This window comes from Nerophis lumbriciformis, linkage group LG15 (assembly GCF_033978685.3).
Source record: "Nerophis lumbriciformis linkage group LG15, RoL_Nlum_v2.1, whole genome shotgun sequence".
Classification (NCBI taxonomy): domain Eukaryota; kingdom Metazoa; phylum Chordata; class Actinopteri; order Syngnathiformes; family Syngnathidae; genus Nerophis; species Nerophis lumbriciformis.
In genome coordinates this window covers 41985516-42002755 of record NC_084562.2, presented here as the reverse complement: position 1 = coordinate 42002755, position 17240 = coordinate 41985516, and the positions used below count along the sequence as shown (strand labels likewise).

Here is a 17240-nt window from a genome sequence, read left to right as displayed (position 1 = left end):
ATTATTATATGCTATATACTATAACATGTATTTTAGGTTCATTATCGCCAGTGTCTCAAACTGATTAATTTGATTTACACAATTTGTTGTGGAAAAAATTGTTTTAGTTTCTATACAATTCAGTTTTGATCTGACCTTTTTGGATTGGATTATTAACTAAAGCTGAGGTTTAACACCATCTTGGACTTAGACAAACTTTATTGTTCCACACAGTAGCTCAGTTACAAAGGATAGAAAGGGTAAGGATGGACAGGATAATGCAGGTATTAAGTAGACTAAAAATGTACCATAGTAGCAATATAAAATATAACATATGTAATATTTACGTATTATATATACAGTATATAATATATACTGATATATTATATTATTAATTTTATATAATATATACAATATATAACAAATCCCAAATACCATGTACAATATTACAGTACATGTAAAAGCCAGCATAAAATAGAGGAATAAATAAAATAAAATAAATAAAGTAACTTCCATCCATAAAGTTGACAATAATCATGTAGAAGTGACCATGATGTGAATCATTGTTGCAAATTTTAATTCAGGTTGGACAATAAATACATTGGATTGTTACAGTAGCAGTTTTCTTTTTCACATAAACATAGAACACTCAAGCAACACAGATGGCAATCTTATAGCCCAGCTAAAGATCATACTCACATATTTATGATCCGGGTGATTATTTTCCACTGTTTATTCACGACCACAGTAACAAACCAGCAACAATGAGGATATTTTTCACCACCAACACATTATTAGCTTTTTCCGACAAGTTCAGCCCTTCACTTTGCACACGTTGTCACATGCGGGGAGATAAGAAAATCTGTTAGTTGAGAAGGGTAATTACACTGTCATTAGCTCAACAATAAAACAAACATAAACACATGTAGCTTGGAACGAAGGAAGGCATTGCGTAAGGAGTCGCACAATACAATCGTTATGCTCATTGTTGCTCATTTTGACATCAACACCTTCCAGTTTTTGACGGCACAAATATAGTACATGCATTTAAACAGCAGATTTGTATTTTTTTTCTTGCTCAGATCCTAATATAGGAATATCTTATAGCCTATTAAAAAAAAGAAGCAAGGCCAGCATTTGGATGCCATCAGCAGTTGAACCCACAACTCTTAAATGTCCATTCTTGGCTACAGGCACTCGGACAGCACTTCATGCTTGTCCAGCTCAGTGGACATCTCTGTGAAGGCCTCGGTGACGAAGCTGGCGCTCAGCTGAAGTTTGAGCCTCTCCACCTCATAGTTATGCAGGTATTCTTGGATCAGGTAGCGTTCCCGTTTGATCCGGGCCTTTACGTCCGAAGGTACGTCCGGGATCATCCAGGCCACAAAGAATTTCACCACAAAGACCACGTGCTGCGAAAGGAGAAGCTCCAACTTAAAGGGAATCCACACTTTTTGGGGAATTTTGTCCATCGTTCACAATCATCATTATTACAAGAACACATGTTTTTTTTTAGGATTTTAAAGATGGTAAAAAACAACTTAAAAACCCTCCATCAACGTTTTATATATATATATATATATATATATATATATATATATATATATATATATATATAATGTAGAAACATACACGTTCACAACAATATGTAATATGTTCAATATTTAGCGTATTTTGGTCATTTTAATCATTATAATGTTAAATTTCTGTTTCCATAGCAGCGCACTTCTGACTTCCTACTCCCGGAAACAAACGCGAGTGTGTTTTCAAGTCATGGCAGACTTGGTAACAGACAATGAGGATGATTATTTTTGGACAAATGAGGATTCACAACCTTATTAGCTTTTTGAAGCTGAATATACAGAGGATGGTGAAAAACGCTTGGAAGATGCGGCTAATGGGAATTACCGTTGTAGCCTTCAACGCCCTCTAAAACAACTTCAAAACCCTCCATCAACGTTTTATATACACACTGCAGGCATATATATATATATATATATATATATATAATGTAGTAACAGACACATTCATAACAATATGTTCAATATTTACCATATTTTGGTCATTCTAATCTTTGCCGGAAATTATTTCTTCCGCGCATTGATTACCGTTTCCATAGCAGCGCACTTCTGACTTCCTACACCTGAAAACAAACGCGAGTGTGTTTGAACAAATGAAGATTCACAACCTTAGCTTTTTGAAGCTGAATATACAGAGGATGGTAAAAAACGCTTGGAAGATGCGGCTAATGGGAATTACCTTTATAGCCTTCAACGCCCACTAAAACAACTTCAAAACCCTCCATCAACGTTTTGTATACACACTGCAAGTACATATATATAATGTAGTAACAGACACGTTCATAACAATATGTAATATGTTCAATAATTACCATATTTTGGTCATTTTAGTCATTATAATGTTAAATTTCTGTTTCCATAGCAGCGCACTTTTGACTTCCTACTCCCGGACACAAACGCAAGTGTGTTTTCTAGTCATGGCAGACTTGGTAACAGACAATGAGGATGATTATTTTTGGACAAATGAGGATTCACAACCTTATTAGCTTTTTGAAGCTGAATATACAGAGGATGGTAATGGGAGTTACCATTGTAGCCTTCAAAGCCCTCTAAAACAATTTCAAAACCCTCCATCAACGTTTTATATACACACTGCAAGTCTATATATAATGTAGTAACAGACATGATCATAACAATATGTAATATGTTCAATATTTACCATACGTTGGTCATTTTAATCATTGCCGGAAATTATTTATTCCGCGCATTGATTACCGTTTCCATAGCAGCGCACTTCTGACTTCCTACTCCTGAAAACGAACGCGAGTGTGTTTGGACAAATGAAGATTCACAACCTTAGCTTTTTGAAGCTGAATATACAGAGGATGGTGAAAAACGCTTGGAAGATGCGGCTAATGGGAATTACCGTTGTAGCCTTCCACGCCCTCTAAAACAACTTCAAAACCCTCCATCAACGTTTTCTATACACACTGCAAGTATATATATATATATATATATATGTATATATATATATATATATATATATATATATATATATATATATATATATATATATATATATATATATATATATATATATAATGTAGTAACAGACACGTTCACAACAATATGTAATATGTTCAATAATTACCATATTTTGGTCATTTTAGTCATTATAATGTTACATTTCTGTTTCCATAGCAGCGCACTTCTGACTTCCTACTCCCGGAAACAAACGCAAGTGTGTTTTCTAGTCATGGCAGACTTGGTAACAGACAATGAGGATGATTATTTTTGGACAAATGAGGATTCACAACCTATTAGCTTTTTGAAGCTGAATATACAGAGGATGGTAAAAAAAGCTTGGACGATGCGGCTAATGGGAGTTACCGTTGTAGCCTTCAAAGCCCTCTAAAACAATTTCAAAACCCTCCATCAACGTTTTATATACACACTGCAAGTCTATATATAATGTAGTAACAGACATGTTCATAACAATATGTAATATGTTCAATATTTACCATATTTTGGTCATTTTAATCATTGCCGGAAATTATTTCTTCCGCGCATTGATTACCGTTTCCATAGCAGTGCACTTCTGACTTCCTACTCCTGAAAACGAACGCGAGTGTGTTTGGACAAATGAAGATTCACAACCTTAGCTTTTTGAAGCTGAATATACAGAGGATGGTGAAAAACGCTTGGAAGATGCGGCTAATGGGAATTACCGTTGTAGCCTTCCACGCCCTCTAAAACAACTTCAAAACCTTCCATCAACGGTTTTGTATACACACTGCAAGTATATATATATATATATATATATATATATATATATATATATATATATATATATATATATATATATATATATATATATATATGTATATATATATATATATATATATATATATATATATATATATATATATATATATATATATATATATATATATATATATATATATATATATATATATATATATAATGTAGTAACAGACACGTTCACAACAATATGTAATATGTTCAATAATTACCATATTTTGGTCATTTTAGTCATTATAATGTTACATTTCTGTTTCCATAGCAGCGCACTTCTGACTTCCTACTCCCGGAAACAAACGCAAGTGTGTTTTCTAGTCATGGCAGACTTGGTAACAGACAATGAGGATGATTATTTTTGGACAAATGAGGATTCACAACCTTATTTGCTTTTTGAAGCTGAATATGCGGTTCCGGTTCACCGTGCGTGACTGCTCGCTGTTTCGAAAAAGCTAAGTATCGTTCTATTTGTGTGCTTTTAATTGTTCTGCAGCTTTCTTTATTACTTTCTCAACATATTTAGTAGTACTATTTAACTTGCAAATCACCCGATCGCTGTCTCACCACCCCTCCCGCAACTAGCTAGCAGCTAGCTGCTAAGCTAACGAAGCTAGCGCGGAGAAAGGCACCGCCGGTCGCCGGTCAGAAGGAATCTACTCCTGCACACCGTGACCAGGACTTCTCGGAAGACAGCAGGAACTTCACTCGGTGACAGAAAACACCGTGAGTATGGCTTCCTGCGCGTCTTGCACCTTACTCACGGAGAGGCTGGCTCTGCTAGAGGGCCGTGTCCGCCAGTTAGAGCAGAGTAATCTCGTAACTTTAGATGTTGCGGACACATCTGCTAGCGTTAGCTGTAGCGAGCTAACTAGCCCAGCCTGTAGTAGTCCTAAGCGGCCTACAAGCTACGGTGTACCGGTTGAGACGCATAATAGATTTAGCTCTTTAGCTAGTCCTACACCCCAGTCTACCGGGCACCACACCTTAGTCATAGGGGACTCCATCACCCGAAACATAAAGCTTAGCAAACCAGCCACAATTAAGTGTATCCCTGGGGCCAGAGCACCTGACATTTAGGCTAATCTTAGGGAGCTAACTCGCAACAGGCCTAGTAAACACGTACGACAGGCTAATCGCACCACTAGTTATGCGAATATAGTTGTACACGTTGGCTCCAATGACACTAGAATGAGACAGTCAGAGATTACAAAGAGAAACATAGCCAGGACTTGTGATCTCGCTAGAAAGATGTCCAGGCATCGAGTAATTATCTCTGGCCCCCTGCCTGCGAGAGGCAATGATGAGAGATATAGCAGATTAGTCTCGCTTAACAAGTGGCTGGCTAGCTTCTGTAGACAACAGGGACTAACGTTTATTGATAATTGGCCCTCTTTCTGGGGCAAACCAGGCTTGCTGATGAGAGACGACCTTCACCCTAACCAGGAAGGCGCCATCATCCTGTCTAAAAACATAGACTACTGTTTAAGTCACATTTGACTAACTACACTAGAGCAAGCCCGGTCACAGGCAACTACAGAGCCTGCTAGTCCGGGTGAGGAGTCAGTTAAGCTAGAACTAGCCAGCGCCAGGCTGGATAATTCCTGTACGCATAGCAATTTTCTTAGAATAACACACAACTCACATAATGTGTTTTCTGTTGTGAATGTGTCAGGGGTAGATATGCATTCTACTGAGGTGGCAAATCATGATGCGTTCAGTCGATCGCAGCATCAAGCAAACAATCTGAAAATTCCCGTCGTATCAATTCCTAGATATGGTCGAAACTATTTAAAGTGCACTACGTATAATAAACGCAACATTATTAATATTGCTACTACGGATAATTTAAACAAAAACTCGTCAAAACAACCCAATACTTATAATATGGGCTTTTTAAACATAAGATCATTGTCTCCCAAAACGTTATTAGTTAATGAGGTCATTAGAGACAACAATCTTAATGTCATTGGTCTTAGCGAAACCTGGCTCAAACCAGACTATTTTTTTGCGCTAAATGAGGCATCTCCTCCTAACTATACGAATGCGCATATTGCCCGTCCCCTTAAAAGGGGTGGGGGCGTCGCACTAATATACAATGAAAACTTTAACCTTAACCCTAACCTAAATAATAAATACAAATCGTTTGAGGTGCTTACTATGAGGTCTGTCGCACCGCTGCCTCTCGATATGGCTGTTATCTACCGCCCCCCAGGGCCCTACTTGGACTTTATCAATGAATTCTCAGAGTTCGTTGCTGACCTAGTGACGCACGCAGACAATATAATCATAATGGGGGACTTTAATATCCATATTAATACCCCATTGGACCCTCAGTGCGTGGGGCTCCAGACTATAATTGATAGCTGTGGTCTTACACAAATAATAAATGAACCTACGCATCGCAACGGTAATACGATAGATCTAGTGCTGGTCAGGGGTGTCACCACCTCCAAAGTTATGGTACTCCCGTATACTAAAGTAATGTCCGATCATTACCTTATAAAATTCGAAGTTCTGACTCATTGTCAACAAACTAATAATAATAATAACTGCTATAGCAGCCGCAACATTAATGCTGCCACAACGATGACTCTTGCTGACCTACTGCCTTCGGTAATGGCACCATTCCCAAATTATGTCGGCTCTATTGATAACCTAACTAACAACTTTGACAATGCCCTGCGCAAAACCATTGATAGTATAGCACCGCTAAAACAAAAAAGGGGCCCTAAAAGGCGCACCCCATGGTTTACAGAAGAAACCAGAGCTCATAAATTATCATGTAGAAAGTTGGAAAGCAAATGGCGCGCGACCAAGCTTGAGGTTTTCCATCAAGCATGGAGTGATAGTTTAATATCGTATAAACGCATGCTTACCTTAGCTAAAGCTACATATTACTCAAATCTCATCCGCCTCAACAAAAACGACCCTAAATTTTTGTTTAGTACAGTAGCATCGCTAACCCAACAAGGGACTCCTCCCAATAGCTCCACCCACTCGGCAGATGACTTTATGAATTTCTTTAATAAGAAAATTGAACTCATTAGAAAGGAAATTAAAGACAACGCATCCCAGCTACAACTGGGTTCTATTAACACAGATACAACTGTATCTACGACGGATACTGCAATACAAAATAGTCTCTCTCTTTTTGATTAAATAACATTAGAGGAACTATTACGGCGTGTAAGTGGGATAAAACAAACAACATGTTTACTTGACCCACTTCCTGGGAAACTTATCAAGGAGCTTTTTGTATTATTAGGTCCATCAGTGCTAAATATTATAAACTTATCACTTTCCTCTGGCACTGTTCCCCTAGCATTCAAGAAAGCGGTTATTCATCCTCTGCTCAAAAGACCTAACCTTGATCCTGACCTCATGGTAAACTACCGACCGATGTCCCACCTTCCCTTTATTTCGAAAATCCTCGAAAAAATTGTCGCACAGCAGCTAAATGAACACTTAGTGTCTAACAATCTCTGTGAACCTTTTCAATCCGGTTTCAGGGCAAATCACTCTACGGAGACAGCCCTCGCAAAAATGACTAATGATCTACTGCTAACGATGGATTCTGATGCGTCATCTATGTTGCTGCTTCTTGATCTTAGCGCTGCTTTCGATACCGTCGATCATAATATTTTATTAGAGCGTATCAAAACACGTATTGGTATGTCAGACTTAGCTTTGTCGTGGTTTAACTCTTATCTTACTGACAGGATGCAATGCGTCTCCCATAATAATGTGACCTCGGACTATGTTAAAGTAACGTGCGGAGTTCCTCAGGGTTCGGTTCTTGGCCCCGCACTCTATATAGTATTTACATGCTGCCGCTAGGCGACATCATACGCAAATACGGTGTTAGCTTTCATTGTTATGCTGATGACACCCAACTCTACATGCCCCTAAAGCTGACCAACACGCCGGATTGTAGTCAGCTGGAGGCGTGTCTTAATGAAATTAAACAATGGATGTCCGCTAACTTCTTGCAACTCAACGCCAAGAAAACGGAAATGCTGATTATCGGTCCTGCTAAACACCGACATTTATTTAATAATACCACCTTAACATTTGACAACCAAACAATTACACAAGGCGAATCAGTAAAGAATCTGGGTATTATCTTCGACCCAACTCTCTCGTTTGAATCACACATTAAGAGTGTTACTAAAACGGCATTCTTTCATCTCCGTAATATCGCTAAAATTCGTTCTATTTTATCCACTAGCGACGCTGAGATCATTATTCATGTGTTCGTTACGTCTCGTCTCGACTACTGTAACGTATTACTTTCGGGTCTCCCTATGTCTAGCATTAAAAGACTACAATTGGTACAAAATGCGGCTGCTAGACTTTTGACAAGAACAAGAAAGTTTGATCATATTACGCCTATACTGGCTCACCTGCACTGGCTTCCTGTGCACTTAAGATGTGACTTTAAGGTTTTACTACTTCGTATAAAATACTACACGGTCTAGCTCCGTCCTATCTTGTCGATTGCATTGTACCATATGTCCCGGCAGGAAATCTGCGTTCAAAGAACTCCGGCTTATTAGTGATTCCCAGAGCCCAAAAAAAGTCTGCGGGCTATAGAGCGTTTTCTATTCGGGCTCCAGTACTATGGAATGCCCTCCCGGTAACAATTAGAGATGCTACCTCAGTAGAAGCATTTAAGTCCCATCTTAAAACTCATTTGTATACTCTAGCCTTTAAATAGCCCCCCTGTTAGACCAGTTGATCTGCCGTTTCTCTTCTTTTCTCCTCTGCTCCCCTATTCCATTATATATATAATGTAGTAACAGACACGTTCATAACAATATGTAATATGTTCAATAATTACCATATTTTAGTCATTATAATGTTACATTTCTGTTTCCATAGCAGCGCAATTCTGACTTCCTACTCCCGGACACAAACGCAAGTGTGTTTTCTAGTCATGGCAGACTTGGTAACAGACAATGAGGATGATTATTTTTGGACAAATGAGGATTCACAACCTTATTAGCTTTTTGAAGCTGAATATACAGAGGATGGTAAAAAAAAGCTTGGACGATGCGGCTAATGGGAGTTACCATTGTTACTTCAAAGCCCTCTAAAACAATTTCAAAACCCTCCATCAACGTTTTATATACACACTGCAAGTCTATATATATAATGTAGTAACAGACACGTTCATAACAATATGAAATATGTTCAATATTTACCATATTTTGGTCATTTTAATCATTGCCGGAAATTATTTCTTCCGCGCATTGATTACCGTTTCCATAGCAGTGCACTTCTGACTTCCTACTCCTGAAAACGAACGCGAGTGTGTTTGGACAAATGAAGATTCACAACCTTAGCTTTTTGAAGCTGAATATACAGAGGATGGTGAAAAACGCTTGGAAGATGCGGCTAATGGGAATTACCGTTGTAGCCTTCAACGCCCTCTAAAACAACTTCAAAACCCTCCATCAACGTTTTATATACACACTGCAAGTATATATATATATTGTAGTAACAGACACGTTCATAACAATATGTATTATGTTCAATATTTACCATATTTTGGTCATTTTAATCATTGCCGGAAATTATTTCTTCCGCGCATTGATTACCGTTTCCATAGCAGTGCACTTCTGACTTCCTACTCCTGAAAACGAACGCGAGTGTGTTTGGACAAATGAAGATTCACAACCTTAGCTTTTTGAAGCTGAATATACAGAGGATGGTGAAAAACGCTTGGAAGATGCGGCTAATGGGAATTACCGTTGTAGCCTTCAACGCCCTCTAAAACAACTTCAAAACCCTCCATCAACGTTTTATATACACACTGCAAGTATATATATATATATATATAATGTAGTAACAGACACATTCATAACAATATGTAATATGTTCAATAATTACCATATTTTGGTCATTTTAATCATTGCCGGAAATTATTTCTTCCGCGAATTGATTACCGTTTCCATAGCAGCGCACTTCTGACTTCCTACTCCTGAAAACAAACGCGAGTGTGTTTGGACAAATGAAGATTCACAACCTTAGCTTTTTGAAGCTGAATATACAGAGGATGGTAAAAAACGCTTGGAAGATGCGGCTAATGGGAATTACCTTTGTAGCCTTCAACGCCCTCTAAAATAACTTCAAAACCCTCCATCAACGTTTTATATACACACTGCAAGTATATATATATATTGTAGTAACAGACACGTTCATAACAATATGTATTATGTTCAATATTTACCATATTTTGGTCATTTTAATCATTGCCGGAAATTATTTCTTCCGCACATTGATTACCGTTTCCATAGCAGCGCACTTCTGACTTCCTACTCCTGAAAACAAACGCGAGTGTGTTTGGACAAATGAAGATTCACAACCTTAGCTTTTTGAAGCTGAATATACAGAGGATGGTAAAAAACGCTTGGAAGATGCGGCTAATGGGAATTACCTTTGTAGCCTTCAACGCCCTCTAAAACAACTTCAAAACCCTCCATCAACGTTTTATACACACACTCCAAGTATATATATACAATGTAGTAACAGACACGTTCATAACAATATGTAATATGTACAATATTTACCGTATTCTGGTCATTTTAATCATTGCCGGAACTGATTTCTTCCGCACATTGATTTCCGTTTCCATAGCAGCACACTTCTGACTTCCTACACCCGTAAACAAACGCGATTGTGTTTTCTAGTCATGGCAGACTTGGTAACGGACAATGAAGATGATTATTTTTGGACAAATGAGGATTCACAACCTTGGCTTTTTGAAGCTGAATATACAGAGTATGAACTACTGCTTAAAGAAGCAAGCACGAAGGAAGGGTGAGATGTTGGAGCAGACGGAAGCCGCGGACCGCGACTCAAAGCTGTAAATGTGGAAATTGGAGCTAAGCTATTTCTACATAAATTGAGTGCTTACCCAAATACACTGGAAAAATCGTCCCAGGTCAGATGGACCAAACGCACAACTGTCCATCGAGTGAGTCACACTTTAATATTGTACGTGATACACATCGCACGTCATGCATGTTAGTACGACTACAGCACAAATGCTGTCTTTTACAGCTAATACCTTAGCACACCGATGTGTTACTATGCTAGAAAACAGTTCCTCAGTGTTCGCTCTTACAATAACCATGTTGCTACGGCATGGTTATTATACAGGTTACGGAACTTAAATTAAATATTGTTGACGGTTTTTGAATGCATTTTTTAAAGTGATTTAGAGGTAGAATCAATTGCTCCCATTGGCTGCATTGCTAGCCAGCAAGAACGAGACGACTTTTATATGTCAGAATGCAAAAAAAACCAAACCTTTTGTCTTCTTGTCTCTCACAATGATTGTGAACGATAGGCAAAAAAAAAAAGGTGCAGTTCCCCTTTAAGCATTCCTAATTCATATAATATAAAATGTAATAATGTATCATACCTCCATGATGATAATGAAGGCCATCTTGGCGGCCAGTATGTGCCAGAACTGCATGGTGTGAGTATACTCCCTATGATGGCCTGGGGGATAGCGATAATCTCTGTATCTGTAAAATCCAACAAGGAAGGTGTGGCATGAATAGAAAAAAAACACAATAAGCCTGCAATGGTATAGAAAATAACACTTCTGCTAACCAGAAATATAGATTACACACAATGTCTCAAGAAACAAACATTTTGCAGACACTCACAAAACGGGTAATAAAAGTGACTGTGGAAAAAAATGTACACACGATTTACACCAAAGTATGGCCAACACATATTGTTTAGACTAGAGATGTCCGATAATGGCTTTTTTGCCGATATCCGATATTCCGATATTGTCCAACTCTTAATTACCGATTCCGATATCAACCGATACCGATATATACAGTCGTGGAATTAGCACATTATTATGCCTAATTTTGCTGTGATGCCCCGCTGGATGCATTAAACAATGTAACTTTACCATGAATTGATTAACGTTGAAAAACTTATTCGGGTGTTACCATTTAGTGGTCAATTGTACGGAATATGTACTGTACTGTGTAATCTACTACTACAAGTTTCAATCAATCATTCAAAAACAAGGTTTTCCAAAATAAGAGAACAACTTCAACTCCAGTTATGAAAAAAGTGCCAACATGGCACTGCCATATTTTTTTATCATTGAAGTCACAAAGTGCATTATTTTTTTTTAACATGCCTCAAAACAGCTTGGAATTTGGGACATGCTCTCCCTGAGATAATCCTAATACCCACTACAACTATGGGAAATACTATACTTTGATTTTCACAAAGTGCATTATTTTTTTTTTTTTTAAACATGCCTCAAAACAACAGCTTATGTAAATCTATACCTGTGCATAAAATATTTATAAAGTGTATGATTTGGTACCAATGCCTACTGACAAGAAAAACAGACAATAATCAAATGTCCACTGCAGAGGACGATGGATCTCAAAATAATATGTGGCCATATGTGGCCATCAAACTAAAGTACTTTCAAATATTTTTTATAAAAACACAGTGGGCTTGTGTCACTACACAAAACTCTACGTTATAGCTCTGACACACACCATCAGTGTATACCTCAATGTATTATAAAAAAAACCCCAGCTTTTTTGCACTAAAATCTAAGTCCATTACATTGTAAAAATATGCTTAATACCTGCAGTTGGCTGTTGAATTATCGAACCAGGAGGCTTCTTCTTCTGGCATGTTGGGGTCAGGGATCTCTGAAATGTTGTATACTGACAAGCTGTTGTTCACGTAACCCCGCATGGAGCCCTCTTTACTGTACGCATACAGGTAGACCAGACGAGGAATCATGTCTGAGGTGAATGCCATGATGAACGCCTGCAATCAACGAGAACGACAACGAAGCATAATGCAGTAAATGGACAATAAATCCATTCCCCCCCATTGTGTGAGCAGCAAAATAGACAAGGAAACACACATTTGTAACAACGGACAATATGGCAACTGCATTGAGTATCTCCTGCCATGCTCCGATGTTTCTGGCCTTGGACGCCACAGGTCGTCTGAACTGGGTGGTGAACTTCCAAGCATCCACTCTAATTTCCAGAATGTTGTTAAAAAGAGCCAGTAGGGGAGCCAAAGGAAACGAGGCTACAAACAGAGTGATGAAACCAAACTGGACAACTGAGAGGGTGCATAAAAAGACGGAAAAAAACACGATTAATTCAGTAAAAGTTCAAATAGAATTAACATAGCGTACAAAACATTATCCATCATACCCATCTCCAAGTACTCATAGAACAATCCTAGCTGGCCGAAGTTCTGCAGGACATTGTCCTGCTCCCAGCGGCTGCAATGATTCTCAGGATGGTGCCGTCCTCTTCGGCTGCTCCACCAGTTACGCATCAACCTGATAAAGGCCATAAAGGCATCGTTTAGGCCAGAGGTGTCCAAACTTTTTTCACTGAAGGGCGCACACCAAAAAATTCAAAGAATGTGGGGACCATTTTGATAGTTTTCATTTTCAAAACTAGTACAATAGACAGATTTTTTTCAACCTTTAGGGTTCACCTCAAGTTTGGTCCCGGGGAACCAGAAGGGTCTCAGTCCAAAAACTTTGAAAAAAATAAGTCATGTACGATTATCATTATTATTCAACGCTTAAATGTCTAGATCAACTTTGTATCTATCTGTCGATATCAAGATTTTATGTATTTATTCATTCTTTATTAAATTTTTTTATACCCATCTTGTTAAAACCCTGTTTTTTAGGACACAAAATATGAGCGGAATATTTGTTGTGAAGTAATTAGAGCCTTAATAGGTCAATAATTTATAACAACATTGATTTTGATTCGTTATAATTTTTTGAGAAATTAGTTTTTAGAAAAAAATCCAACTAAACTTATTGGGGATGCAAAGGGGCCCCCACTCATTTAAGTGTTAAAAATATGTCATACATTTGTTTTACCTCTAGATTAACTTCAGATCTATTTTATTATTTTTTTCATGTTTTTGTTTGTTTGTTTTTTGCCCTTTTTGTCAAAGAAAACGTAGTTTTCTATACAGCAAACGCACAAAAATTATTCAAAATGCAGCCTTGAACGGGTCAATAATTCATAATAACATTGATTTTGATCCAATATCATTTTCTGAGCAATGACCGCTATAAAGAAAGAAAAAAAACATCCTGCATGGCATCTTTGTGTTAATAGAGTAAACATTGCAACATGTTCACGTTACGTTACACCTGTTTGCGCTTTTATTCCACTTTTTAATGTTTTCTTTCTGAATAGTATTTTTAAAATGTGCCGCGGACTGTCAACACTTTGGACACCGAAGGAAAGTGTTTGGTCAGATGACACTGCAGCGCCTCAAAAAGCCATTGTACGTGCCTTAATCAGCAGTTGAAGCCCTATCAGCAAATTAACCTGAAAACAATATGTAACATTGCAAAACAGTCTCCAGATCCACCCCAACTAAAACCATAGCCGAGGCATGGGATAAACCATATAGAACATATTATGATCTATATTATATACAGTATATTATTACGATGGTACATCGGTTTTTGTAAGCCCCACTTTTCATATGATTTACTTTTTGGAAAAAAATGTCCCCACATTTTTACCCTGGCTTTCCATAAATCGTTTTGGTTATCATATGGCCAAACAACTGGTCTGTCTTTGTGGGATTGGGTGCCCAAATAAATAATCCCTTTCGTTAGTGGACAGACACGTGAAACACAAAGTACAGAAATAAGACAAGGAAAAGGGAAAAAGGCAACACAAGATGTAATGGAATACATACATCTAACATACAGTGAATGAAGCGGCATGTGCTTACAGTAAGAACCCTCAGGGTGGGATAACAAAGAGCTGCACATTACAATCTCCTCTGACAGGAGTAAAGGGAATACATTCAGTCAACACAAAAACAGGAAACAGATGTAACAAAATAACAGCACAAAAATGAAACATAGTATGACCACCAGAAAATTGTGTGGACTGGCATTTTGATAAAGCATGTGAAAAATACTGTTAAATTCAAGAAATAACTCAGAGTTAAGTCTTCACCAAGAGCTTTCAATAAAGGTACAATTAAATTTTGTGTACCATGTATATGTACTTCACATTGTTTTCTGCATGTAAATCTATAATTATTCTCTATAAAATGTGTTTTTTGTGTCTAGAAGGGATTATTTGGATTTACATTATTTCTTATGTGAGCAATTACTTAGGTTTTCATATGAGTCAAAAAACGAAGGTACCATGGTACTATTAAGAATGCACACTAATGGCCACAACATTATGTAGCTCTGTATAATGTAATACAAGGTTTTTGAAAGGAATAAAGCGGGCCTCCTCTTAGAGGCTTCAAAAGACTTGAGAAAAAACAGAAAAGCATCTGTTTCAAACCTGCTAAGCAAACGTATGTGACGTGAGATGCAACATTTTTAGTTCCTTCTATACCACAGGTGTCAAAGTCAAGGCCCGAGGGCCCGATCTGGCCCGCCACATCCTTTAATTTGGCCCTCGAGAGCCTGGAAATAATATGCTTCATTAAAATACTTTATATTTTCTTACTAAATGTATTAGGGTTTTTCATTTTGACAGAAAAAATACACATACTCAATGCAATCGCATAATTTTTTAAACAAAAATACTATAATATAACAAATTCAAACAATGTTTTCGTTAAACTATAAATACATACTTTTTATCTGCTTCACTTATGATTTCAGAGCAAGTTATTCATCAAATTGTCAAATTTTATAAATAGATTTTACAGCGACTTTATGAAATTGACTGTGGTTTTACAGCATTTTCCACTGTTTTTTGACCATAAAATGCTGGCAACTGAGCTGTCAGTTTTTTACTGTAAAAAACGGTGGTACTGATTTGCTATTCACAATAGTACATGGTACAATATACAGTTGTCGTTTTTTACGGTAAAATCCGTCAGTTAAGTTACCAGAATTTTACTGTAAAAATGCAGTTTTATATTTACAGTAAAATAAAACTGTCAATTTTAAAGTAAAATTCTATCAACTGAACTGACAGTTTTGTACCATGAAAAATAGTGGTACTGTGTATTCCATTTACAGTAACATGCTGGGAAAAAATCACTGTAAATTTTACGGTAACATTTTTGCAACTGACCTGTCAGTTTTTTATTGTAAAATCTACAAATATATTTTACATTGTACATAAAAAAACAAATCATCAAATGCATAAGTAATTGTGTAATAATATAATTCACTGCTAGAAGTGGCCCTTTAAAGGCCTACTGAAATGCGATTTTCTTATTTAAACGGGGATAGCAGGTCCATTCTATGTGTCATACTTGATCATTTCGCGATATTGCCATATTTTTGCTGAAAGGATTTAGTAGAGAACATCGACGATAAAGTTCGCAACTTTTGGTCGCTGATAAAAAAGCCTTGCCTCTACCGGAAGTAGCAGACGATATGCGCGTGACGTCACAGGTTGTGGAGCTCCTCACATCCGCACATTGTTTACAATCATGGCCACCAGCAGCGAGAGCGATTCGGACCGAGAAAGCGACGATTTCCCCATTAATTTGAGCGAGGATGAAAGATTTGTGGATGAGGAAAGTGAGAGTGAAGGACTAGAGGGCAGTGGGAGCGATTCAGATAGGGAAGATGCTGTGAGAGGCTGGTGGGACCTGATATTCAGCTGGGAATGACCAAAACAGTAAATAAACACAAGACATATATACTCTATTAGCCACAACACAACCAGGCTTATATTTAATATGCCACAAATTAATCCCGCATAACAAACACCTCCCCCCTCCCGTCCATATAACCTGCCAATACAACTCAAACACCTGCACAACACACTCAATCCCACAGCCCAAAGTACCGTTCACCTTCCCAAAGTTCATACAGCGCATATATTTCCCCAAAGTCCCCAAAGTTGCGTACGTGACATGCACATAGCGGCACGCACGTACGGGCAAGCGATCAAATGTTTGGAAGCAGCAGCTGCATGCGTACTCACGGTACCGCGTCTGCGCATCCAACTCAAAGTCTTCCTGGTAAGAGTCTCTGTTGTCCCAGTTCTCCACAGGCCAATGGTAACGCTTGACTGTCATCTTTCGGGAATGTAAACAATTAAACACCGGCTGTGTTTGTGCTGTTGCTGCAGCCGGCCGCAATACACCGCTTCCCACCTACAGCTTTCTTCTTTGCTGTCTCCATTGTTCATTGAATAAATTGCAAAAGATTCACCAACACAGATGTCCAGAATACTGTGGAATTTTGCGATGAAAACAGACGACTTAATAGCTGGCCACCATGCTGTCCCAAAATGTCCTCCACAATCCGTGACGTCACGCGCAGGCGTCATCATACCGAGACGTTTTCAGCAGGATATTTCGCGCAAATTTTAAAATTGCACTTTAGTAAGCTAACCCGGCCGTATTGGCATGTGTTGCAATGTTAAGATT

General features: G+C 37.9%; 1 protein-coding gene across 2 annotated transcripts in view; it reads right to left on the bottom strand.

Moving 5' to 3' along the window:
- Positions 1–535: 535 nt before the first annotated feature.
- Positions 536–17240, bottom strand: part of LOC133616128 (anoctamin-5-like) — a 102743-nt gene continuing 86038 nt past the window's right edge. For both annotated transcript variants that reach the window (XM_061975245.1, XM_061975246.1), the window contains 5 exons: positions 13046–13176; positions 12745–12950; positions 12457–12644; positions 11248–11353; positions 536–1391 (listed from right to left, as the gene is read on the bottom strand). In XM_061975245.1, coding sequence (XP_061831229.1) covers positions 1167–1391; positions 11248–11353; positions 12457–12644; positions 12745–12950; positions 13046–13176 — 856 coding nt within the window. In that variant the 3' untranslated portion in view covers positions 536–1166. The remainder of the gene's footprint in view (positions 1392–11247; positions 11354–12456; positions 12645–12744; positions 12951–13045; positions 13177–17240) is intronic.